General features: G+C 38.3%; 2 protein-coding genes across 2 annotated transcripts; one reads left to right on the top strand and one right to left on the bottom strand.

Annotated features, from left to right (window-relative positions):
* Positions 1-4,838: 4,838 nt before the first annotated feature.
* LOC134375283 (olfactory receptor 5P76-like) lies at positions 4,839-5,783 on the top strand. The gene has a single exon (XM_063093588.1). The coding sequence runs from the start codon at positions 4,839-4,841 to the stop codon at positions 5,781-5,783; it is 945 nt and encodes a 314-aa protein (XP_062949658.1).
* Positions 5,784-19,404: 13,621 nt separating this feature from the next.
* Positions 19,405-20,349, bottom strand: LOC134375279 (olfactory receptor 5P76-like). Its single transcript, XM_063093584.1, has one exon. The coding sequence runs from the start codon at positions 20,347-20,349 to the stop codon at positions 19,405-19,407; it is 945 nt and encodes a 314-aa protein (XP_062949654.1).
* Between the last annotated feature and the right edge of the window lie 6,132 nt (positions 20,350-26,481).

The raw sequence follows: 26,481 nt of genomic DNA, 5'->3' as shown, positions 1-26,481 counted from the left end.
GCTAAGTAGGCATTTCTCTAAGGAAGATATCCAAATGGCCAACAGACATATGAAAAAATGCTCAACATCACTCAGCATCCGGGAAATGCAAATCAAAACCACATTGAGATACCATCTAACCCCAGTTAGGATGGCAAAAATCCAAAAGACTATGAACGATAAATGCTGGCGAGGCTGCGGAGAAAAAGGAACTCTCATACATTGTTGGTGGGACTGCAAAATGGTGCAGCCTCTATGGAAAATGGTATGGAGGTTCCTTAAACAATTGCAAATAGATCTACCATACGACCCAGCCATCCCACTGTTGGGAATATACCCAGAGGAATGGAAATCATCAAGTCGAAGGTATACCTATTCCCCAATGTTCATCGCAGCACTCTTTACAATAGCCAAGAGTTGGAACCAGCCCAAATGCCCATCATCAGATGAGTGGATACGGAAAATGTGGTACATCTACACAATGGAATACTACTCAGCTATAAAAACGAATGAAATACTGCCATTTGCAACAACATGGATGGACCTTGAGAGAATTATATTAAGTGAAACAAGTCAGGCACAGAAAGAGAAATACCACATGTTCTCACTTATTGGAGGGAGCTAAAAATTAATATATAAATTCACACACACACATACACACACACACACACACAAACCGGGGGGGGGGGAAGAAGATATAACAACCACAATTATTTGAAGTTGATACAACAAGCAAACAGAAAGGATATTGTTGGGGGGGAGGGGGGGAGGGAGAAGGGAGGGAGGTTTTGGTGATGGGGAGCAATAATCAGCTACAATGTATATCGACAAAATAAAATTAAAAAAAAAAATAAAAAATAAATAAAAAAATAAAAATAAAAATAAAATAAAATAAATAAAAATAAATAAAAAAAGAAAAGAAAACTATAGGCTAACATCTTTGATGAACATAGACACAGAAATCCTCAGTAAAATGTTAGCTAATAGGATACATCAACATATCAAAAATATATATATATATACCATAATCAAGTGTGATTCATCCTGGAGATGCTAGGATGGTTCAATATGGGCAAGTAAATAAATGTGATCACAACATCTTCAAAATCAAAGACACAAACCATTTTACTATCTCATAAGATAGAGAAAAATCATTTAACAAAATTCAGCATCCTTCATGATAAAGGCTCTCAACATATCGGGCATAGAAGGAAAATATCTCAACACAATAAAAGCCATATACAACAAACCCACTGTAAGGGGAAATGGGGAAAAGTTGAAAGCTTTTCTCTTAAGAATAGGAAGAAGACAAGGATGGCCACTCTCACCACTCCTATTTAACATAGTGTTGGAAGTACTAGCCAGAGCAGTTAAGCAAGAGAAAGAAATAAAGGACATCCAGATTGGTAAAGATGAAGTCAAATTATGCCCATTTGTAGATGACAAGATCCTACATACAGAAAAGACTAAAGACCCTACAAAAAAAAAAAATACCCAACCAAACAAACAAAAAAAAACCACCTCTTAGAGTTGATAAACAGTTTCATAAAGTTGCAGGATACAAAATCAACACACAAAAATCAGTGGCATTTTTATAATGAACTATCAGAAAAAAAATCAAGGAAGCTAGCACATTTACAATAGTCACAAAAAACCACGGAATAAATTTAACCAAGGAGGTGAAAAATCTCTACAATGAGAGCTACTAATCACTACTGAGGGAAATTAAAGAGGACACAAAAATGTGGAAAGACATTCCATGTTCATGGATTGGAAGAATAAATATTGCGAAACTGTCCATACTACCTAACGCAATCTACAGATTTGATGCAATCCCTGTCAAAATGCCAATGGCATTTTTCACAGAAGGAGAAAAATAAAAGTCCTAATATTCATATGGAGCAGAAAAGACCCTGAATAGCCAAAGCAATCTTGAGTAAAATAAATAAATAAATAAAGCCAGAGGCATAACACTACCTGACTTCAAATTATACTACAAAGTATTAGCAACCAGACCAACATGGTACTGGCGTAAAAATAGACACTCTGACCAATGGAACAGAATAAAGATTCCAGAAATCCACTTATATAGCTACAGCCAACTCATCTTTGACAATGTAAATAAGAACATGCACTGGGGGAAAGACTGCCTCTTCAATAAATGGTGCTGGTAAAACTGGGGATCCATAAGTAGAAGAATGAAAATAGACTCATACCTCTCGACGTACACAAAAAGTAAACTATAAATAGATTAAAGACTTAAGTATAATACCCCAAACTATAAAACTCCTAAAAGAAAACATTGGGGAAACACTTCAGGAAGTAGGACTGTGTGAAGTCTTTATGAATGTGTGCTCTGGGGAAAGCACAAGCAACAAAAGGAAAAATGAAAGCGATTATATCAATCGTAAAAGATTCTTCACAGAAAAAGAAAGAATTAACAGAGTGAAATGATGACCTACAGAGTAGGAGAAAATATTTGCAAACTATGCATCTGACAAAGGATTAATATCCTGAATATACTAGGAACTTAAACACTAACAGTAAAGAAAATCCAATAACCCAATTAAAAAATGGGCAAAGGAGAGAATAGGCATTTCTCAAAGGAAGGTATACAAATGGCCAAGAGACACACGAAAAGATGCTCAGCATCACTAATCATCAGGGAATGCAGATCAAAACCACATTGAGATATCATCTCACCACAGTTAGACTGGCTATTACCAAAAAGAGAGAGAATAACAAATGCTGGCAAAGATGTGGAGGAAGGGAACCCTCTTACACTGTTGGTGGAACTGTAAATCAGTGCAGTCATTATGGAAAATGGTGAGGAGATTCCTAAAACAACTACAGATAGAACTGCCACACAATACCGCAATTCCACTGCTGGGTATATACCCAAAGGAATGGAAGTCATCATGTGGAAGGGAAACCTGCACTCTCATGTTTATAGCAGCTCTATTTACAATAGCCAAGAGTTGGAACCAGCCTAAATGTCCATCGATGGGTGACTGCATAAGAGAGATGTGGTATATATACACAGTGGAATACTATTCTGCCATAAAAAAAGAATGTAATTCTGCCATTTTCAGCAACGTGGATGAACTTAGAGAATACCATGTTAAGTGAAATAAGCCAGGCACAGAAAGAGAAATACCACATGTCCTCCATTCATAAATGGGAGATGAAAAAATAAACAAATAAGTAAAACAAGAAAGAAAGACACAAGAATCATGATAACATGTTGAACTTTAAAAAGGAGAAAACAGAACTGAGGTTACCAGAGGTGGGAAAGGGATAGGGAGAGCAGGGTTAATGAAGGAATTAGTAAAGAGACAGTAAAATCCATTACATTGTATAATGTTGAATGTACTAATTATCCTGATTTGAACATCACATATTGCATACAGGTATTGACATTCAACTCTATACCCCACAGATATGTGCAATCAACTATGTTACAAATAAAAAACACCAACACCTAAATAAAATGAAAAAAATTGATCACTTGAGAATAGACGGACTCTTCAATATTACTTGTATTTGTGTGAATTGAACTACTCAATATTCACTTGAGGATGTGATAATGATCCCTTGTGCTTTTGAATTCACATTTGATTCCCTAGAATGCTCAGAGATTTATCCCCAAAGGAGAACAATAATAAAAGCTAGCGTGGCTGCTGTATAAAAATGAGGATTGGAATTTTTACTGTAAGATGAATAAATTCTTATTTCAAGAAGTAAGATTGTGGCTTTTATTAGTGAGTATTATGTGTTGGTTGTCATTTAACATTTAAAACAACTTTATTCTCTAAAGTTATATGTGTACTCATAAGCCATGGTTGATAGGGTAGATGTAACCAAGCAGTCAGTTAGCAGGTAACTTTAGCTGAACTTAATTCCCACAGTCAGTTTAGTGTGAATGAACAGGCATATTTCAATTTACCAAGATTCCTCATTTATCTACCCATGAGAACAGAAACTTAATGGTTTTTCAATACTATCTATATTTGACATTCAGCCGTAATGCTAATAAGTTCAGTAACTTTGAGATTCATTGGGAGCTTAGTTAGTAAATATCTTGTGGAAAAACCTATTTTTTTGTATTGGTCTGAATGCTGTAGTATCACAGGCAACCAGAAATTTAGAAAAAAGATAGGGATGTGAAGACAGAAAAGTTGGAGAAGAGGATGAAGCTGTCTACTAGCTAGGCAAACCTGGGTAAACGCCTTAACTTTTTATTGTGAAACTTTACTCAGCTGTATGCTATGTTCAAATTAATATTTCATTCTACAATACTTTAATTAAAAAATGTTGCTACATTAGGGGATGATTTGATTGGCCTGAATAAATGTAGTGTAATTATGTCCTGAATATTAATTATGTATCATTTTGCAATAGTGATTACATTGATATTCTCAACTACTTAATATAATAATATTGTAATTAAAATTTAGAAAGACTCCTTACACAGATACAGACATGTGCCTACTAATGAGTTTTCAGTTAATGACAGACCTCATACCGAATGTTGGTGCCAGAGGATTATAGGTGTGTAGTAGGGTATTCATCTAGGGTTGGGTAAGGACACTCTATGATGTTCGTACAATTCTGAAATCACCTGACAAAGCCTTTCTCAGATTGGATCGTATTTCTGTGGTTGAGTGAGTAATGAATGTATGCAAATAATGGGACACTAAAGTAAAAATAATAATTTTTAGTTCAGACTTTACTTGAATGGTATATTTGTTTGTAATAACCTCCATGTATGTATTAATAAAAATAAAATCATCAAATTTATAACTTCTTTAATATACTATCTTCATCACAGGTTCATTTTGGTATCAGCTTCATTGATCATGGATTACCGAGTGAATGGGAACCACACTGCAATGACAGGGTTTGTTTTATTGGGCTTAACAGATGACCCAGTCCTTCGAGTCATCCTCTTCGTGATCATCCTATGCATCTACCTGGTGACCTTATCTGGCAATCTCAGCACAATCATTCTTATCAGCATCTCTTCTCAGCTCCATCATCCTATGTACTTTTTTCTGAGCCATTTGGCTTTTGCTGACATAGGCTATTCATCTTCTGTCACGCCCAACATGCTTGTAAACTTCCTGGTGGAGAGACAGACAATCTCCCATAGTGGATGTGCCATCCAGCTTGGTTCAACTGATTTCTTTGGGACAGTTGAGTGCTTCCTTCTGGCTGCCATGGCATATGATCGCTTTGTGGCAATCTGCAACCCACTGCTTTATTCAACCAAAATGTCCACACAAACCTGTGTCCAGTTACTTGCAGTGGCTTACATAGCTAGTTTTCTCAATGCTATCTCCTACACTATCTCCTTCTTTTCATTGTTCTTCTGTGGACCAAATCAAGTCAATCATTTTTTCTGTGATTTTGCTCCTTTACTTCAGCTCTCCTGTTCTGATGTCACTGTCTTTGAAATTGTTTCTGCATTTTCTGTTGGCTCCATTGTTGTGGTCACAGTGTTTGTCATAGCCGTCTCCTACATCTACATCCTCATCACCATCCTGCAGATGCACTCCACTGAGGGGCATCACAAGGCCTTCTCCACCTGCACCTCCCACCTCACTGCGGTCGCTCTGTTCTACGGGACCATCACATTCATTTATGTGATGCCCGAGTCCAGCTACTCAACAGACCAGAACAAGGTGGTGTCTTTGTTCTACACGGTGGTGATTCCCATGTTGAATCCCCTTATCTATAGTCTCAGGAACAAGGAGATTAAGGGGGCTCTGAAGACAGAGCTTGGTAGAAAAGTATTTTCTTAGTGACGTCTTTATTTTTGTAGGATTTCATGTACTATCTCAAAATAATAAAAGGAAATTGAGTGCCTTTGGTTGAAATACGAGTGTACTTCAAAAAGATCATGAAAAGGTTCATTTTATCTTTTAATTTTATTTTTCCATGAACTTTTTGTGGTACCCTTGTATATGTATCCATATATAATTAACTGGTCTGGAGCTTTTGAGTATGGGTAGAGAGTGGATTTTTAGATATCGAGTAGTAAATCAGAGTGCCATAGTTACTTCTAATAAACTTAAGTTAAATTTATCATTAAAAAAATTTTAGTTTACATGAAAAAATACTCAAGCTGCTGAAAGTTAAAAAAAAACATTTATATTTATTTTTCAAAAGTAATTTTTTGTTTTAAGTTGAGGTTACTATACATCCAAATCATTAAGTCTGTGTTCCTTTTTTTATCTGTCACCACTTTTTAATTATCATTTTTATTTATTTATTTATTTTTAAATTTTTAAATTTATCATTATACAATGTAATTGATTTTCTTGGCCCTTTACCAATTCCTCCCTTACCCACTCCCTCTCTCCCTTTCCACCTCCATCAACATCATATCTGTTCTCTTCTCTTAAGATGTTCAAGGAATTATTGTGATTGTTGTGTCTTTTTTTCTATTTATTTGATTATTCACTTATTTATTTTTATTACCTCCCACATATAAGTGAGAACATGCAGTATTTCTCTTTCTGTGCCTGGCTTATTTCACTTAACACAATTTTCTCTATGTTCATCCATGTTGCGCGAATCACAGTATTTCATTTTTCTTTACAGCGGAGTAGTAGTCCATTGTGTAGATATATGACATTTTCCTTATCCACTCGTCTGATGATGGGCATATATCCAACTCTTGGCTATTGTAAATAAAGCTGCATTAAACATGGGAGTACAAGGCCGGCCCTGCTCACTTGGAAGAGTGCAGCGCTGGTAGCACCAAGGCCGTGAGTTCGGATCCTATATGGGGATGGCGGTGTGCTCAATGGCTGAGCGTGGTTCAGACAACATCGTGCCGAGGGTTGTGATCCCCTTACCGGTCAAAAAACAAAAATAAACAAACAAAAAAACAGGGGAGTACAGGTATCTCTTCAACATGATGATTTCCATTCCTTTGGGTATATACAGTGGGATTGCTGGGTCATATGGCAGTTCTTTCTGTAGTTGTTTGAGAAACCTCCATACTATTTTCCATAATGGCTGCACTATTTCACAGTCCCACCAACAGTTTAGGAGGGTTCGTTCCCCTTCTCTGCATCCTCGTCAGCATTTGTTATTCTCAGTCTTTTGGATATTAGCGAGACTAACTGGAATGAAGTGATATCTGAATGTTGTTCTGATTTGCATTTCCTGGATGCTGAGCGATGTTGAGCATTTTTTCATGTGTCTGTTGGCCATCCGTATACCTTCCTATGTTCAATTTCAACAGCAGTTTATCATGAAATGTATGTGATAATTGCAAGTATGACTGTGTATATTCCGAAAGGAAATGGGAACAGAAAATAAAATTGCTAGAGATGTTTTTCTTGCAGTAAGTTTATCTGTTGGGGATTGGGCTTTGTGGACCTGTAAAATTCTGGTCTGTGTTTCTGGCCTCTGACGCAGGTCATGGATATAGGGATCCCCAGAAAAGAAAGGATGAGATGCCCCCTACTAACCTGTGAATTCTGTCAGGTCAAAAGGGTAACTTCCTCTGTAGAAATGATCAGTATTTCTGAACTCTACAGTGACTGAGTGGAACAAACTCTTGGAGTGACTTGTTCACAATCAAACCCTCAATCTGCTAAGGAAGCTTGAGGGCACTGGACAGTTTGTCCACTAATAATCTTAATTCACTGATAATTACTACATTTTCTTCCTTCCCTGCCCTCTCTTCTACCCCCAAATTTCTCCCCTTAGGTAAGAGACACCATCATTCAATCAATTTATTGATTCTGAAACCTGAGAGTAGTTTATTTCTCCTTCCTCCTTCACATTACTACATTCCATTGCAAAGTCCTGTACATCCTGAGTCTAATGTTTACCTATTGCTTCTCTTCATCTTCATTGTCATCACTTCTATTTCAAGCTGCCACCTATACACCTATAGTACAATAGTGCCTTCGACATGGTTAATGTTATGTGTAGAATTGGCTAGGCTATGGCACCCAGTTGTTCGGTTGAACACCAAATCAGATATTCCCATAATAGTATTTTTCTGATGTGGTTACCATTTAAATCAGTAGACTTCAACTAAAGCAGATTGGCCTCCCTAATACAAATGGGCCTTCTGTAATTGGTTGAAGGCCTTAAGCGAAAAGACCAAGGTCTCCCAAAGAGGAAGGAATTCTGCCTCCAGACTATCACTGGGCTCTATATTGCAACATCATCTCTTTCTGGAATTTCCAATCTGCTCACCTGCACTGTGGATTTCAGACTTCCCAGCCCCCACAATCATAGCATCAGCCAAATCCTTAAAATCTCTATTTCAGTCATTGTCTGTCTGTCTGTCTGTCTGTCTGTCTGTCTGTCTGTCTCTCTCTCTCTCTCTCTGCATCTCATATATACCGATATGGACGGACACACACACACACACACACACACACACACACACACACACACACACACACACACACACACACACACACACCATACCCACACATACCCTCTTTGATTTGTTTCTCTGGAGAACCCTGACTATTAACCCTAACCAGCTTTCCTCTTCTGTCTCTTACTCTCTTCTGTTTCTCCATACACGAACCATGGTCATAAATCTGAATAGATAAGTTCCCTAGTTTAATCCTCCGAAGATATTGAAATGATGCCAATAATTCTTAATATGGCTTACAAGGTACTGAATATGGCTCCAGTTTTAGTTCTGTCTTCACCACTCTCCTTCTTGGCCTTAATCACACAAACTGTAGGAACGAATCATTTGCTGATCCTTAAATCCTCAGACACACCTGTATTCTTTGCTGCCTAAAGACCTTGTTATGTTAAGTATCTGTACTTGAAATGCATTTTTCCTCACACCGGGTTATCACCTTCTTATGCTATAAGTACCAACCTAAATGCTGTTTCCCAGTGCCTAGGAAGCCTTCTTGAGGCTCCAGACCAAATTTGGTACACTTGTTATCCCCTCATTAAAACCCTGTGTATTTTCTTAAAAAATACTCAGTGAACTATAGTTACAGATTTGATGTTTGTTTTCTCCACAATGCTGGAAGCTTCCTATAGATAGCTACCATGTTTTTCCTCTTCCCCTATGTATCTAATTTTCACACAGTTCCTGGAGCATAGTAAGCATAAATGCATAGGTGAAATGAACGAAAGAAAAAAATTAATAAATTAATGAATTAATTAATGGCTAAACGAAGCTTTTGCTCTTGCTTGAACCACTCACTGACTCTGCTGATTTTGCATCCTGGCCACTGATTGGTTGAATATTTCAGCCTGATTCAAGTGATTGAATGCTCAGATCAGATCCTCTTGGAACTTTCATAGGGTTTTACACAAACCCATACTCACAACATCTTTGCCACTCCTGTGACTGGCAAATGGAATCCAGCCTAGTTTACTAAAGATTTGTAATCACACTCTACTAAATAATTTCTCCTTTATGTATTCCCATGGTTGGAGAGTTAGAAGGTGTAGAAGCCAAATGTTAGTAGTAATAGTAGTAGTAGCACTCGTGGGAGTATTAGAAATAGCAGCTAACAATACCAGATTGTTTATTATATTCTAGGTACCATTCTCAGTGATTTAAAAGCATTAACCCAATTAATCCTCAAAATAACTCTGTTAAGGCTTTTTTTTTTTTTATCCCTTAATTTACAGAGGATGAAACTGAGGCACATGAGGATATGCAAAAGATCAATATCACAAATATCCTCTTAATACTTTGACCACTTTTAAGGCATACATTCTCTGTGGAGGGGTGGACTGAAGGGTTCTTTGAGGACACTTGGGCACTTTTATTTGTATCTGACACAATCCTTTCTAAAAAATCCTTTCCATTCAAAGTAAGTAGGGAGACTTCCACATCTGGATATGGCAGGATAATTTGTATTATACCCAATTTCTGGCCCCAAATAAATAAAAAACTGGCAAGATATTTTTAAATGTTTGATGGCATTGAATTCTGGTTTCTTTGAAGATGGAGTCCCATTCCTTCCAGGACCTCCCTCTCGTTACTGAAAAACCTCTAGATGTAGCACAAGAAACAAGCACAGGAAGACTGTGAAAGACAGAACTATGAATAAGAAGAACTGCCTAGGGACTTTGGGATTTAAGAGATAACTTAGTGCTGAGTCCCTGGGTTTCCTTATCACTTCCGTATACCCTGGACAGGAATCTGCAGAAGCCTCTAACCAGAACCACCAACAGACTAAGATTAAAAAAAAAAGCTCCAAGAAAAGCCTGTATCTCTCAAAGAACTGGGAAAAAGGTGGCCTCAACAAAACAATCTTTTAGCAATATTTACCCTACTCTAGACAAACAGCAATGTAAAAATCATACCCTCTCTGTCCCCTGGGTTTCAGGGGCCAATCTGGGAGTTGACCTTCACCCCATCCTCCCTCCAGTTCCCCTGCCAGGGTAGAGTCAGCGGGGTCTGTGGGGAAATGAGCTTCCACTGTCACCTGGCAGCTACAAGATGTAATGAAATGGTGCTATTGTATATGGAATTTTTTAAAAATTTATTTTGACATAGGTTGTTATCCTGTGAGTGCAATATATTTTTGTATGTTGATTTTGAATCCTGTAACCTTACTTTATTTATGTGCTCTAAAATTTTTTATTAAGCCTGTATGGTTTTCTACATATACAATAATGTCATCTGCAAATGGGGATAATTGTATCCCTTTCTTTCTGATTTGGAGGGCTTTTATTTCTTTTTCGTGTCTGATTGCTCCACCTAGGTCTTCCAGTACTATGTTCACAGAAGTGGTGACAGCAGGCACCCTTGTCTTGTTGCTGATTTTACAGAAAAACATTTCAGCTTTTCGCCATTGAGTCTGATAACTGTGGGCTTGTCATACTCATATATGTTCTCCATTATGTAGAGGGACATTGTTTTCTGTATATGATGTGTTAAAAGTTTTTATCATGAAGGAGTATTGAAATGTGTCAAACCCTTTTTCGTACTCTATTGAGATAACCATGTGATTTTTATCTTTCATTCTATTAATGTGGTTTATCATATTTGTTGTTTTTTGTATGTTGGATCATTCTTGCATCCCAGGGATAAATCCAACTTGATCACAGTGTATGATCCTTATAATGCATTGTTTACTTCACTTGTTAGTATTTTGCTGAAGATTTTTCATGTGTGTTCATCAGAGTATCGATCTGTAATTTTTTTTATTGTGCTGTCTTTGTCCTGCCTTAATATCAGCATAAATATGGCATCATAGGATAACTTTGGAAGTGTTCCCTCCTCTTCAGTTTTTTGGAAGTTAAAAAAAGGCATTAATTATTTTTAAGTGTTTGGTAGGATTCACCCCTAAAGCCATGTGGTCCTGGGCTTTTCTTTGATGGGAGATATTTGGTTACTGATTCCAGCTACTCACTCCACATTCCTCTGTTCAGGCTTTCTTTTTCTATGTTCTATCTTGGTAGATTGCATGCCTCTAGGAATTTATTTATTTCTTCTAGTTTACCCAATTTATTGGTGTGTAATTGTTCTTATTGGTCTCTTCTGAGTCTTTGTATTTCTGTGGTATCAGGTGTAATGTATCCTCTTTCATTTCCAATTTTATTTATTTAAGTTTTCTCTCTTTATTTGTTTAGTCTAGCTAAGAGTTTATTAATTTTGTTTATTAATTTTGTTTATCTTTTCAAAAAACCAACTCAATTTAGTCGATCTTTTTCTATTTTATTCTAATCTATATTTAACTAATCTTTGTTCTGATTTTTATGTCCCTTTTCTACTAACTTTCAATTTGTTTTTTTCTTCTTTTGCTTGTTCCATGAGATATAACATTAAGTTGCTTATTTAAAATCTTTTTTTCAACTTATCACTATAAACACTTCTCTTAGAACTGCTTTAGCTGCATCTCATACATTTTGAGATATTGTGTTTGCACTTTCATTTGTCTCAAGATGTTTACTGATTTCCCTTTTGATTTCCGCTTTGATCTATGAGTTGTTCAGGAAGGTGTTGTTTAGTTGGCCCATATTTGTAATATTTTCCAATTTTCCTCCTGTTATTGATTTCTAGTTTGATAACATTGTGGTAGTAAAAGAAGCTTGATATGATTTCAATTTTCTTAATTTTCTCAATACTTGCTTTCTTGCTTAATATACGATCTACCCTAGAGAATGTTCCATGTGCACGTAAGAAAAATGTGTATTTTGCTGCTTTTAGACGAAATGTTCTGTATGTGCCTATTTGGTCCATTGTTGTCTCCTATTATTATATTGGTGTCTATTTTTCCCTTCAGTTCCATTTATGATTGCTTTATATATTTAAGTGCTCTGCTGTTGTGTGCATATACATTTATATGTTATACCTTCCTGGTGAATTGATTCTTTTATCATTATATAATTTCCTTCTTTAGCCCTGGTGACAATTTTTTGCTTAAAGTCTATTTTTTCTAAAATACTCTTGTCTAAGAGTTGGAACCAGCCCAAATGTCCATCATCAGAGGAGTGGATACGGAAAATGTGGTACATCTACACAATGGAATACTACTCAGCTATAAAAACGAATGAAATACTGCCATTTGCAACAACATGGATGGACCTTGAGAGAATTATATTAAGTGAAACAAGTCAGGCACAGAAAGAGAAATACCACATGTTCTCACTTATTGGTGGGAGCTAAAAATTAATATATAAATTCACACACACACAAAACCGGGGGGGGGGGAGAAGATATAACAACCACAATTACTTGAAGTTGATACGACAAGCAAACAGAAAGGACATTGTTTGGGGGGGAGGGGGGAGGGAGAAGGGAGGGAGGTTTTGGTGATGGGGAGCAATAATCAGCCACAATGTATATCGACAAAATAAAATAAAAAATAAAATAAAATAAAATAAAATACTCTTGTCTATAATTGTTTCATTTATTTTTATTTATTATTTTTTTAAAAGAAAATGTAATTTTATTAATTTTTTTTACATTCTAGGATGTTGTGGAGCAGTTGGGAGGAAGGAGAGAAGGGAAAGGGGAAGGAAACATGATGGAAGAAGAAGGAAGGAGGAGGGGTGGGATTGAGGCCTGTGGCACCCCCTCATTCCCTCAGGGGAGACTGAGGGATTCCAGTGGTGGCTTGGTCATTGCCAGGCTGGGTGCAGATGTCAGGGGGTGTGGCAAAAGCCCTCACCTCCACCACCCTGGCTCGGGAACCTGGGACCCTTCTTGCTGCAGCTTGGTGGTCGTCACTGGGCTGGCTGTGTGTGTCGGAGGGTATGGCTGAGACACTCAATCCTCCACCGTCACAGCTCAGGAGAGCCCAGGGACATTCCTGAAGCAACTTGGTGGTTGTCGCTGGGCTGGCTGTGGGTGTCGAGGTGGCATGGCTGAGGCCTGAGGCCTGCCACCACCACAGCTCAGGAGAGCCCCGGGTGCTTCCTGCAGCAGCTTGGTGGTCATCACTGGGCTGGCTGTGCATGTTGGCAGGAGGTGACTGAGGCCCTCGACTCTGACCCTTTGGACTGGTTGCAGGTGTTTGGGGCATTGCTGAGGCCCCTGGCCCTCCCCCATTTCTGGCTTGGTAGCCCAGGGGACTTCTGGTGCTTCTAGGTGTTATAGGTGTTCTTTGGTGAAATGAGCCTTTGCTAATTAATATGACACTTTTTCTCTGGTTGTGGGTACTTTGTTTTTTCTTTCAGTTCTATGTTAGATTAATTGCTGTTCCCACCACTTAAACTCTGTGCTAGAACTAATTTGTTGACCTTTGCTTGTTTCTAAAGTGGGGGAACTTCCTGTGGGGACCAGCACTTGAGCTCTGTGGTTGAGCTAAATTGCTGCTATGCTGTCAATTCCCTGGGGAAGGCTTTTTGTGCAGCTCAGATTTTAATGGTTGACTTTATAGGTACTTCCAGCTCTAGTGAAATCGGGGCACCTGGGTTGTGTAGACACTCTGGTCTGGGCCTGAGTCTTTTCATCAAACTGCACGCCATGCAATTCTATATTCCTGACCAGTCTCCTCTGAGTGGTCCTGTGCTGATTGGGGTGCAGATCACCTGTCCTTGCTGTGCCCCAGTGTTCTCCCAGTGGGCCCGTCTCCCCCACCACCCATGCTGCAAACACTTCCCATGGGATGGGCCTTGCACTGGTCTGTCCCAATGACTCTCTGGCCTCTGAGTGGCTCTTTTTTTTTTTTCAGTTGTTCTGGCTCCTCACTCTTATGTGGGTCCACAGGAACCCTATTAATGGTCTTGCTGGCCTGGGAGCCACCAAGGCCCTCTTCTCCCCTGCTGCCTCCAAGCAACTTCATCGAAAGGGCACAGCTGTGGCTTTTTCCAGCTCCTGGTCCATGCACTCAGCAGCTCCAGCCTGTAAGTGGCTGGGGCTCAAAATGGTCAGAGTGGATTCTTTCTTCCTCTCATCATGGCTTCTCCTGCATTCATGCACTCTGTATGTCTCTCTTCCTCTTCCCTTGAGCTCTAGCAGCCCCAGCTTGGCTGTCATTGCTTTTTTATGGTTGTAAATTGGTTGATTTGTGGGAGAAGGTGACATTGGAGACCATCTATTCTGCCATCTTGACTGGAAGTCTGTCTATAATTGTTTTTTTTTTTTTAAGTCTATTTTTTCTAATAGAATTACAGCCACTCCTGCTCTCTTTTATTCACCATTTTCAGGGAATCTTTTCCCCCCATCCCCTCACATTCAGCCTCTGTGTGTCCTTCAGTCTAAACTGGCATTTTATATGCATCATAGGTGGGTCATGGTTTTCATTCATTCAGCCACTCTGTAGCCTTTGATTAAAGAGTTTAATATGATTTCATTTAGAGTAATTATTGATAAGGAAAGATTTATTATTGTCATTTTATTTATTGTTTTCTGTTAGTCTTGTATATTTTTTGTCCATCTTTTCCTCTTGTGTTGTCTTCCTTGGTGTTTTGTTGATTTTTTGTATTGATACGCCTTGATTTCCTTCTCTTTTACTTTTGTGTAAATTCCATAGGTATATTCTTTGTGGTCACCATGGAGCTTACATAAAATATCTTATAGTTATTTCAATCTATTTTAAGCTGATAACATAAGTTTAATCATAAACAAAAGTTCAATACTTTTACTTCTCCCTTGTCCACATTTTTTGTTATTGTTACCACCATTTACATCTATTCATACTGAGTATGTAGTCACATATTTTTAGTCATAATTATTTTTGAATACTTTTGTCTTTAACTTTTATATTAGAATTAAGTGATTTACCAACCACCATTATAGTATTAGAGTATTCTATATTTGTCTCAATATTTACTTTTACCTCTTTCTCGTGCCATCATGTTGATGTGTAGCATCCTTTCATTTCAAGCTGAAGAACCACCTTTAACATTTCTTGTGAGGCTGGTATCAACATTTCTATTCTGGGTACAAATTTATGTCTCCTATATTTTTGAAGGAAAATTTGATGAGCATAGTATACTTGGTTGGCAGGTTCTTTTTCTTTCAGCACTTTGAATACATCATGGGATTACTAGTTTGGATAGTAAAACGTTGTGAACAGCAACATGTCCCAAAACACTAATGACTGGAAAGAGAACAACAAGACAAGGATGCCTGCTGTCACCACTTCCATCAACGTGGTACTAGAAGCCCTAATGGAGCAATCAGACTTGAAAAAGAAATAAAAGCCATCCAAATCAGAAAAAAAGAGGCAAAATTATCCCTATTCGAAGATGACATTACTGTTTATGTAGAAAACCCTACAGACTTAACAAAAAATTTTAGAGCTAATAAATATATAAAGAAAGGTTACAGGATTCATACTCAACATACAAAAATACGTTGCACTCATTTACAGGATAATGCCCTATGTCAAAATAATTTTTTAAAAAGTTTTTGAAACCGCATTTATAGTAGCACCATTTCATTACATCTTGTGGCTGCCAGGTGGTAGTGGAGGCCTATTTCCCCACAAGACCTCGCTGACTCTTCCCTGGAGGAGTAATCAGACAGAGGGTGGGGTGAAGGTCAGCGCCCAGCTTGGCCCCATTGAAGCCAAGCAAAGGAAGAGAATATGATTTTTACATTGGTGTTAGTCTAGAGTAGGGTGAATAATGCTAAAAGGTTGTCTGTATTGTTAAGGCCACCCTTTCCCCAGTTCTTTGCCTGAGATACAGGCTTTCATTGGAGCTTTTTTTTTTTTTTTTTTTGAGTCTGTTGGTTGGTAGTTCTGGTTGGAGGCTTCTGCAGCATCCACTCCAGGATAATGGAAGTGATAAGAAAACCCAGGGACTCGCTGCTATGTTATTCCTCAAATCCCAAAGTCTCTAGGCAGTTCTTATTCATTCTACATTTCAGTGTCTTCCTGTGCTTGTTTGTCATGCTGCATGTAGGGGCTTTTTAGTAACAAGAGGGTGGTCTTGGAAGGAATGGGACTACATCTTCAAAGGAACAAGAAGTCAATGCCATCAAACATTTTATATGTTTATCCAGTTTCTTATTTATTTTTGGCCAGCAAGTTGGTATAACCCAAATTTTCCTGCCATATCTAGATGTGTAAATCTCCCTATTTACTTTAAACAGAAAGGAGTTTTTAGAAAGGAATGTGTCAGAGACAAATAAAAGTCCCCCAGTGTCCTTAAAGAACCCTTCACTCCACGGCTCCACAGAGCAAGTATGCCTTGAAAGAAGTCAAAGTATTAAGAGGATATATGTGACCTTGATCTTTTGCTTAACCTTTTGTGCCTTGTTTACATCCAATGTAATATAAGAATTGAAAAAAAAAAAACTTAACAGGGTTATATTGAAAATTAATTGGGTTAATACTTGTAAATCACCGAGGACAGTGCTTAGAATGTAGTAAACAATGTGGTATTCTTAGCTGCTATTTAAAATACTTTTAGTACTGCTACTACTACCATTATTATCATTTGGCTTCTACATCTTCTAACTCTCAAACCACACAAATACGTAAGGGAGAAATTATTCAGTAGGATTTGATAAAAAAATCTTTTAGTACACTAGGCCAGATTCTATTTGCCCATCTGAGTTGTCCTAGTGTCAAGGGAGTGGCACAGATGTGGTGGGTATGGGTTTGTGTAAATGCCTAAGTTGCAAGAGGATCTGATCTGAACATTCAATCACTTGACTCAGGCTGAAACATTCAACCAATCAGTGGCCAGGATGCAAAATCAGCAGAGTCAGTGAGTGGTTCAAGCAAGAACAAAAGCTTCATTTAGCCATTCATTAATTCATTAACTTATTAATTTTTTTCTTTCCTTCACTTCACTTATGCATTTATGATTACTATGTTCCAAGATCTGTGTGAAAATTAAGTACACAGGGGAAGAGGAAGAACAATGTAGCTATCTATAGGAAGCTTCCAGCATTGTGGCAGAAGCAAATATTGAATATGTAACTACAGTGCACTGAGTATTTTTATGAAAATTCACAGGGTTTTATTGGAGGATAACGGATGTACCAAATGTGGCTTGAACCTCAAGAAGATTTCCTAGATGTTGGGAAACAAAATCTACATTGGTACATATCCCATAAGTATGTGTTAACCAGGTGCGGGGAAAAACGCATTTCAAGTAGAGATACTTCACATGACAGGGTCTGGAGGCAGCAGAGAATACAGGTATGTTTAAGGATGTGAGGATCAGCAAATGATTAGTTCCTACCAGGTGTGCTGAGGACCAAGAGGAAGAGGGGTGAAAGATGGAACAAAAAGTGGAGTCACATTCAGTACCCTGTAAGCCATATTAAGATTTGATGCCTTTATTTTAAAAACAATTCTTTTTGGAAGACTAAACCATAGAAGGAATCTATTTAGATTTATGACCATGGTTGGTGTATGGAGAAAGGGAAGAGAGTAGAGACAGAAAAGGAAAGCTGGTGAGGGGTAATCAGTCATGGTTCTCCAGAGAAACAGATCTAATAGCATTTGTGTCTGCACGTGGGTATAAATATATATGAGATGCAGAGAGAGAGAGAGACAGAGAGAGAAAGAGAAAGACTAAAAGAAAGTTAGAGAAATTTTAAGGATTTGGCTCACGCTATGATTGTGGGGACTGGCAAGACCAAAATCCACAGGGCAGGTGAGCAGATTGGAAATTCCAGCAAGAGATGATTTTGCAGGATAGAGCCCAGCAAAAGCCTGGAGGCAGAATTTCTTCCTCTTTGGGGCACCTCAGTCTTTTCACTTAAGTCTTCAACTGATTAGACAAGGCCCATTTGTATTAGGGAGGCCCATCTGCCTTAGTTGAAGTCTTCTGATTTAAATGCTAACCACATCTGAAAAATACTTGATAGCAACATCTGAACTGGTGTTCAACAAAACAACTGTGCAGCATAGCCTAGCCAAGTTGACACTTACAATGAACCATCTCAGGGACACTCTTGTGATAGAGATGCAATAGGTGGCAGCTCGAAATAGAAAGATGACAATGAAGATGAAGAGAAGTGACAGATAAATGTTGGAATCAGAATGTACAAGATTTTGTGTTAGAACCTAGGGGTGTGGAGAAGGCAGGGGAAATGAATCACATTCAGGTTTTAGAATCAATAAATTGATTGAATGATGGTGTCTCTTACCTAAGGGGAGCAATTTGAGGGTGGAAGAGAGGACGGGGAAAGAAAGAAATGTGGTAATTATCAGGAAATTAAGATTATCAGGGGACAAACCATCCAGTGCCCTCAAGCTTCCTTAGCATATTTGAGGCATGAGCCACCCCAAAAGTATTTTCCACTCAGTCCCCGACGAGTTCAGAAACACTGGTCATTCCTACAGAGGAAGTTCCCTATTTTGACCTAAGCGAAGAATTCACAGGTTAGTCAGGGGCATCTCATCCTTTCTTTTCTAGGAACTGCATGTATCTATGACACGAGTCAGAAGCCGGAAACACAGACAAGAATTTTATGGCTTCACAAAGCCCAATCCCAACAGATAACCTACTGCAAGAAAAATACCTCCAGCAATTTTATTGTCTATTCCACTTAGAATGTACTCGGTAATACTGGTAATTATCGCATACATTTTCAGGATAAACTGCTCTTGGAAATCAATACAATCTTAATGACTTGGAAGTACAGTAACCTTAACTTACAGCATAAAATTACTTTTGAAAAAAATATATAAATGAGATTTTTTATTATTTTGATCAGAATTTTTTTTTCATGTGAATAAATTTTTTTCTTAATTATATATTTAACTTAAGTTTATTGAAAGTAATTAACTATGGGACTCTGATTTACTATTTGATATCTGAAAACCCACTTACCTACCTGTCCTAAAAAGCTCCAGACTGGCTGACTATATGGGGACCGATATACAAGAAAACCTCAAAAAGTTCACAAAAAATTAAAATTAAAGATAATATGAAACTTACCATGAACTTTTTTGAAGTGCCGTGTACTTCAACCCAAGGCACTCGGTTTCTTTTTATTATTTTGTTTATGAGATATTACACGAAAACCTTCCAAAATAACAGGTATCATTACAAAAATATTTTTCTACCAAGCTCTGTCTTCAAAGCTCCTTTGATCTCCTTGTTCCTAAGACTGTAGATGAGGGGGTTCAACAAGGGAATCACCACCATGTAGAACACAGACACCACCTTGTTCTGGTCTGTTGAGTAGCTGGACTCGGGCATCACATAAATGAATGTGATGGTCCCATAGAACAGAGTGACAGCAGTGAGGTGGGAGGTGCAGGTGGAGAAGGCCTTGTGGCGCCCCTCAGTGGAGCGCATCTGCAGGATGGTGATGAGGATGTAGACGTAGGAGACGGCTATGACAAACACTGTGACCACAACAATGGAGCCAACAGAAAATGCAGAAACAATTGCAGGGACACTGACATCAGAACAGGAGAGCTGAAGTAAAGGAGCAAAATCACAGAAAAAATGATTGACTTGATTTGGTCCACAGAAGAATAAAGAAAAGAAGGAAATAGTATAGGAGATAGCATTGAGAAAACCAGCCATGTAAGCCACTGCAAGTAACTGGACACAGATTTGCGTGGACATTTTAGTTGAATAAAGCAGTGGGTTGCAGATTGCCACAAAGCGATCATATGCCATGGCAGCCAGAAGGAAGCATTCAGCTGTCCCAAAGAAAACGGCTGTACTCAGCTGGATGGCACATCCACTATAGGAGATCATATTTCTCTCCACCAGGAAGTTTACAAGCATGTTGGGTGTGACAGAAGATGAATAGCCTATGTCAGCAAAAGCCAAGTGGCTCAGAAAAATATACATAGGATGATGGAGCTGAGAAGAGATTCTGATAAGAATGATTGTGCTGAGATTGCCAGATAAGGTCACCAGGTAGATGCATAAGATGATCACGAAGAGGATGACTCGAAGGACTGGATCATCTGTTAGGCCTAATAAAATGAACCCAGTCATTGCAGTGTGGTTCCCATTCACCAGGGAATCCATGAGACAAAGAAGCTGATACCAAAATGAACCTGAGATGAAGAAAGAATATAAGAAGTTATAAATTTTATTTTCCACTTTTGTTAATACACATGTGGAGGTTATTATAAACCAGTATATCATTCAAGTAAAGTTTGGTCTAAAAATTATTTTTTTATTTTGGAGTCCCATTATTTACATCCAGTCGTGCCTCACTCGACCACAGAAATACATTTTTGAGGAAGGGGTCATCAGGTGATTTTATCATTGTATGAACCTCATAGAGTGTACTTACCAAAACCTAGATGTATACCCTGTTATACACCTATATTCTTATGGGACCACCATCCTATATGAGGTCCATCAGTAAACAAAAAGTCATTAGACACACGAACGTATTTGTGCATAAGGAGTTTTTCCATATTTTAATCAGATATGAATGTAATCACTATTGCAAAATTGTTTATGATTAACATTCAGAACGTAGCTACGGGACATTTATTCAAACCAATCAAATCAGGCCCTAATGTAAATGTTTTCTAATTGGAGTGTTGTAGAATGAAATAATATTATGGATATAATATACAGTTGGATAAAGTTTCAGCATAGAAACTTAGGAAGTTTACCCAGGTTTACCTAGCTAATGGCCACCTTGACCCTCTTCTCCAAGTTTATTCAGTTTATATGCTTGCCTTAGTCCAAAGTGTCTGGTTGCCTGTGATGCTGGAGCGTTTAGGCCAATACGCAAAATGGGTCTTTTGACAAGATATTTACTGACAGTAAGTTCTCAAAGAATTTCAGAACTAGTGAATATATCAGCATTATGGCTGAGTGCCAAACTTAGTGTGGAAAGACCATGTGAGTTTCTGTTCTTACAGGTGGATAAATGAGGAGTCTTGGTAAATTGAGGTATGCCTGTTTATTCACACTAAACGGACTGTGAAAATTTAATTCAGCTAAAGTTACCTGCTAACTGACGCTTGATTGCATCGACACTGTTTCTCAACTATGGCTTGTGAGTACACATACAACATGAGAGAATAAATTTGTCTCAAATAGTAAATGACAACTGACACATGATATTTACTAATAAAAGCCAAAATCTTACCTCTTGAAATAAGAATTTATTCAAGTTACACATGATATTTCCTAATAAAAGCCAAATTCTTACCTCTTAAAATAAGAATTTATTCACGTTATCGTAATAGATTCCAAGTCCTCATTTTTATACAGCAGCCATGCTGGCTTTTATTATTGTTCTCCTTTGGGAATAAATCTCTGAGCATTCAAGAGATTCAAATGTGAATTCAAAAGCACAAGGGATCATTATCTTATTCTCAAGTGAATATGAGCAGTTCAATTCACACAAATACAACTAACCAATAAGAGTTCTATTCACCAAGTGATCTTTTTTTTTTTTTGGTGCACTTTCATTTGATAATTATTGGGAAAACAATACAATAAATTATCTCATAGCTAAATATTGATTCCAATATTACCTTTATATTTCAGGTTAAAAAATTTTAAATTTCAAATATGAAATAGTAATTTTCACTTCATTCATTCAATACGCATTTATTTTATCCATATTTTGTTGTGATAGATGTATGACCCCCCACAGGTAACTTTGGAATGCCACATAAATTTGAATTTTAAACAACACAATTATTCAAGACATGGACATATTTTTCTAGCAAAATCTCTAGTAAAATAAATACTTTTTAAAGTGTCATAGAGACCTAGGAGACAATAGGAGGACTAGATGACTTCCAGATAAGACAGTCTCATAATATGTGCCTCGAAGTGATGACTGTTGGTTAGTGGCTTATATGACTAGATGGATGATTGTAGAAACAACAATCTTGAGACTGAAGACTTAATCTAATTCTTTTGTTAGTCCTGTTGGAAAGTCCTATCACATGGAAGTGGTTTACTTCTGATAGCACTAACCAACTTTCATTCAGAGCTTACTCTTTGCCACGACGTCAGGGCATATAGGGTAGAATTAAGAGGAGACTGGAAAAGATTGGTCCATGTGAATCTAAGGAAGTTTTACCCTTTAGCTGGGCTTTGAATCTCACAGTGTCTGCTCCTATGATGGCAGTGGACATAGTCGATCTGTAACAGATTTACAGATGCTGGAAGCAGTCTGTTTTTTTCCTTCTCTATCGTAGGACTTTAGATGGGAGACTGGTAAAATCACCCACTCATCTAATTGGGATCCTGGGAGTCACCCTGGACTATTCCTTCTCTCTAATCCCAAACAGCCAACCATCAACAATTTCTGCCATCTCTGTCTCCTAAATTTTTCTGAAAGATGTTCTCTCCTTATTTTACACTTTTCTCTCAAAGCAGATGAAAACTTTACCCTCTGTCTCCTAGAGTATCTAAATTGCCTCCTAGCCAATCACGTCTAAATATACACTGCACTTTGTTGTTAGAGTGATCTAAACACATGTAGCCATATCACATCCTTGCATAAAGCCTTCTAATAGTTCCTCTTTGGATACAATACACCTGAACATCAAATTTATGGTTCTTAATGAACTGCTTCCTGCTGATACCATCTATCACCACTCGTCCTCTCCACCCCATTCTTAAAGCTTCATAAATGTAGAAAAACTTCTAATTCTCCAAATGTCCTGCTATTTCATTCCTATGTGTCATTTCTAATGCTACTTCTTATGCCTAGAACACCTTTCCATTGCCCTTACCTTACTTTATTTAGTTATGTAAAAAGTCTGTTTTAATGCTTTATTCTCCAGAAAGTGTTATTCTACAATCCTGGTTGGGAAAAGTGCCCCTCCTTTGGGCTTACTGCTTCTTTTCGTGCTTACCATCTGGTAAGTCTAAGTACCAAGTTGCTTATAGACAAGCAAACAGTCAGACAATGGTTTGTTTTTGTATTAGTACAATGTCTGGCACTTAATGAAAGCTCAGCAAAACATCACTTTGAAGTGAACTGGAAAAAACACTGAAAAATCATTCTCTTGGGTTCTGCACTTCTCTAATATGCAAGATGCATAACTGGAGAACAGGAGGGGAGGGTGTCGCCAACATCACAGAAATTTACAATGTGAGTACAACTCTGCTGCCCATAAATGGGAAGTAGAATATACTCTCTCACTATTCAAAGGCGAAATCTGGTATTTATTTTATTTTATTTTTAACAGCGTTTTTTTAAATTAAAATATTTATTATGCAGATTTGTGAGGTATAGTTTTGAATATCAATACCTGTGTACAATATGGGGTGATCAAATCAGAATAATCAGGGGGCTGGCCCATGGCTTACGCGGGAGAGTGTGGTGCTGATAACACCAAGCCTCCAGGTTCAGATCCCTATACAGGGATGGATGGTTAGCTCACTGGGTGAGTGTGGTGCTGACAGCACCAAGTCAAGGGTTAAGATCTCCTTACCAGTCATCTTTTTACAAAAATAATAATAATAATAATAATTAGTATACTCATTTTTACAAAATGCAATTAATTTTTGTGACCACTAACCATTTTTTTGCTAACCTCCTGCCCCCTCTCCCTTTCTCAAAGGGGAAATTCAGACATGTGTGCTCTGCCTGTTATTATGGCAGCTACATGGTTTTGAGTTCTAGTTTGTGTCAAGTGCACTCCATATATTATTTAATTGTTTATATTAATGATTTTATTGTAAATAAAGTATTAAAATAAGAAAAATTCAAATCATAAAGTATCTACAACATTTATTCATCATTTCCTGTGCTTTAATTTATCCTTGTTACCTTTCAGTCCTTGTTCAGTATTTTCCACTAAAAAATATGACAAAGATGCTACATTTTCACTTAATAGTAGATTATAAACATTTTCCATTTTGTTAGAGTTTTTTCCCTTATATCTCCAAACCTTCTTATCTCTCACCCCATTATACTGAGGCAAGGACAACTAGATTCTAAGTCTTGCTTTCTAATGCCATAAACAGTTGTCTCAATATTTGCTTTGGAGTTCCTGTACACCAACAACTCTCCCCTCACCTTTTCCAGTTTCATGGTGATGATGTAAATGATAGTAGGTCATTTCTCAAGAAAAATATGTGGTGTGATCTGTGCAAGATTTCTAGTTATTTTTTTTAGAAGCTCTAATTTCTTATTTTTTAAAATTTTTATTGAGTCATAATTGATTACACATATTTTTGGAGTTCAACATTGACATATGTTGATCAAATCAATATTACTAGCATATATACTGTTACAAATCTTACTTATTTTTTATGCCCCTTGTCCAATCTCTCCCCATCCTCCTCTCCCTTCCGCCCCCTGCCCCAGTTACCCTAGATTTCTTCTCTCCTTCTGAAGGAGTAATGGTTACTCTGTTGATTTGTTGCCCAGATGACCTATCCGATGCTAAGAGATGTGTTCAGGTCCCCCAATATTATCACAGAGCAGATGCTTCTTCTGTCACTCTGGAATGACCTTTGTGGATAGAGACATCCTCTTCTTTTCCTTGGTCTCTGCTGGTGACTCTCCTTGTGTCAATGCACTCCCATGGCTGGTGGACCATCTGCAGTGGTTGTGGTGTGTAGCCACTTTGACAGCAGCTGTGGTTATTGTGGTGGCTGTGGTGGGCCACCCACATGGAGGTAATATTTTTGGCATGCTCCTTACCTAGTTGGTGGTAGTGATGGCAGTGTGCCTGGTTGTGGGAAGGGGTCCAGTCCCTGGATCTATACCTCAGGACCCCGGCTGGGCCCCATGGCACTGGCAGTGTGCCTGGTTGTGGGAGGAGGGTCTGGTCTCTGGCTCCATACTTCAGGACCCCTGGTGGGCCCCATGGCACTAGCAGTGTGCCTGGTTGTCCCCCCTTTCTGGCTTGGTAGCCCAGAGGACTTCTGGTCCCTCGGGTGTTATAGGTGTTCTTTGGTGAAATGAGACTTTTACTAGTTAATATCAAACTTTGTCTCTGGTTGAGAGTCCTCTGTTTTTTCTTTCAGTTCTGCATTGATTATTTGCTGTTCCCACCACTTAAACTCTGTGCTGGAACTAATTTATTGTCCTTTGCTTACTTGTAAAATGGGGAAACGTCCTGTGGGGTCCAGTACTCGAACTGTGTGGTTGAGCTAAATTGCTGCTTTGCTGTTGATTCCCAGGGGAAGGCTTTTTGTGCAGCTCAGGTTTTAATGGTTGACTTTATAGGTACTTCCAGGTCTAGTGAAATCCAGTGCACCTGGGTTGTGTAGACACTCTGGTCTGGGCCTAAGTCTTTTCATCAAACTGCACCCCGTGCAATTCTATATTCCTGACCAGTCTCCTCTGAGTGGTCCTGTGCTGATTGGGGTGCAGATCACCTGTCCTTGCTGTGCCCCAGTGTTCCCCCCGTGGGCCCATCTCCCCTACTGCTCCTGTTCCAAACACTTCCCATGTGACGGGCTGTGCAGTGGTCACTCGTGATGACTCTCTGGCCTCTGAGTGGCTCCTTTTTTTCAGTTGTTCTAGCTCCTCACTTCTATGTGGGTCCTCGGGAACCCTAATAGTGGTCTTGCTGGCCTGGGGGACACCAAGGCCCTCTTCTCCCCTGCTGCCTCCATGCAACTTCATCTGAAGGGCACAGCTATGGCTTTTGCTGGCTCCTGCTCTGTGTATTCAGCAGTGCCAGCCTGTAAGTGGCCTGGGTTCAAAATGGTAGGAGAGGTTTTTTCTTTTTTTCATTGTGGCTTCTCTGGCCTTCATGCACTCTGTAGGTCTCTCTTCCTCTTCTCCTGAGCTCTAGTAGCCCTAACTTGCCCATGGTTGCTTTTTGATCATTGTTAATTTGTTGATTTGTGGGAGAGAGTGATGCTGGTGACCGTCTATTCTGCCATCTTGACTGGAAGTCTCTACAAGTTCTAATTTCTTTATAGATCCAGACCTTTGGAACTATGATTGTTGTTAACACATTAATTGCAGTGCTTACAATTAAAAATGTCCTTTTAAATCTCTACAAATAAAGTAGATTACCTTATGACAAAAAGGTCAATTTAATGTGTTTTTAATGTGTTTAAGTAAGGGTAGAATTCCATCCAAATCACATGATCATGGTGTCAAGACCTGATTTCCTAAAAGAGTGGAGTCAATCCAGTTTTCCAATCCTTAACCTCATTTTGAGGTATGCACAAAGTAGACCATTTGTGGGTAAAGTTTGTCCCAAA

This window comes from Cynocephalus volans, chromosome 4, assembly GCF_027409185.1.
Source record: "Cynocephalus volans isolate mCynVol1 chromosome 4, mCynVol1.pri, whole genome shotgun sequence".
NCBI lineage: Eukaryota > Metazoa > Chordata > Mammalia > Dermoptera > Cynocephalidae > Cynocephalus > Cynocephalus volans.
The sequence above is the reverse complement of the archived record's forward strand: the minus strand, read 5'-3'. Positions and strand labels throughout refer to the sequence as shown.

Bases quoted from the DNA above. Each gene is read 5' to 3' on its own strand.
- LOC134375279 (XM_063093584.1), bottom strand. From the start codon at position 20,349: ATGGATTCCCTGGTGAATGGGAACCACACTGCAATGACTGGGTTCATT.
- LOC134375283 (XM_063093588.1), top strand. From the start codon at position 4,839: ATGGATTACCGAGTGAATGGGAACCACACTGCAATGACAGGGTTTGTT.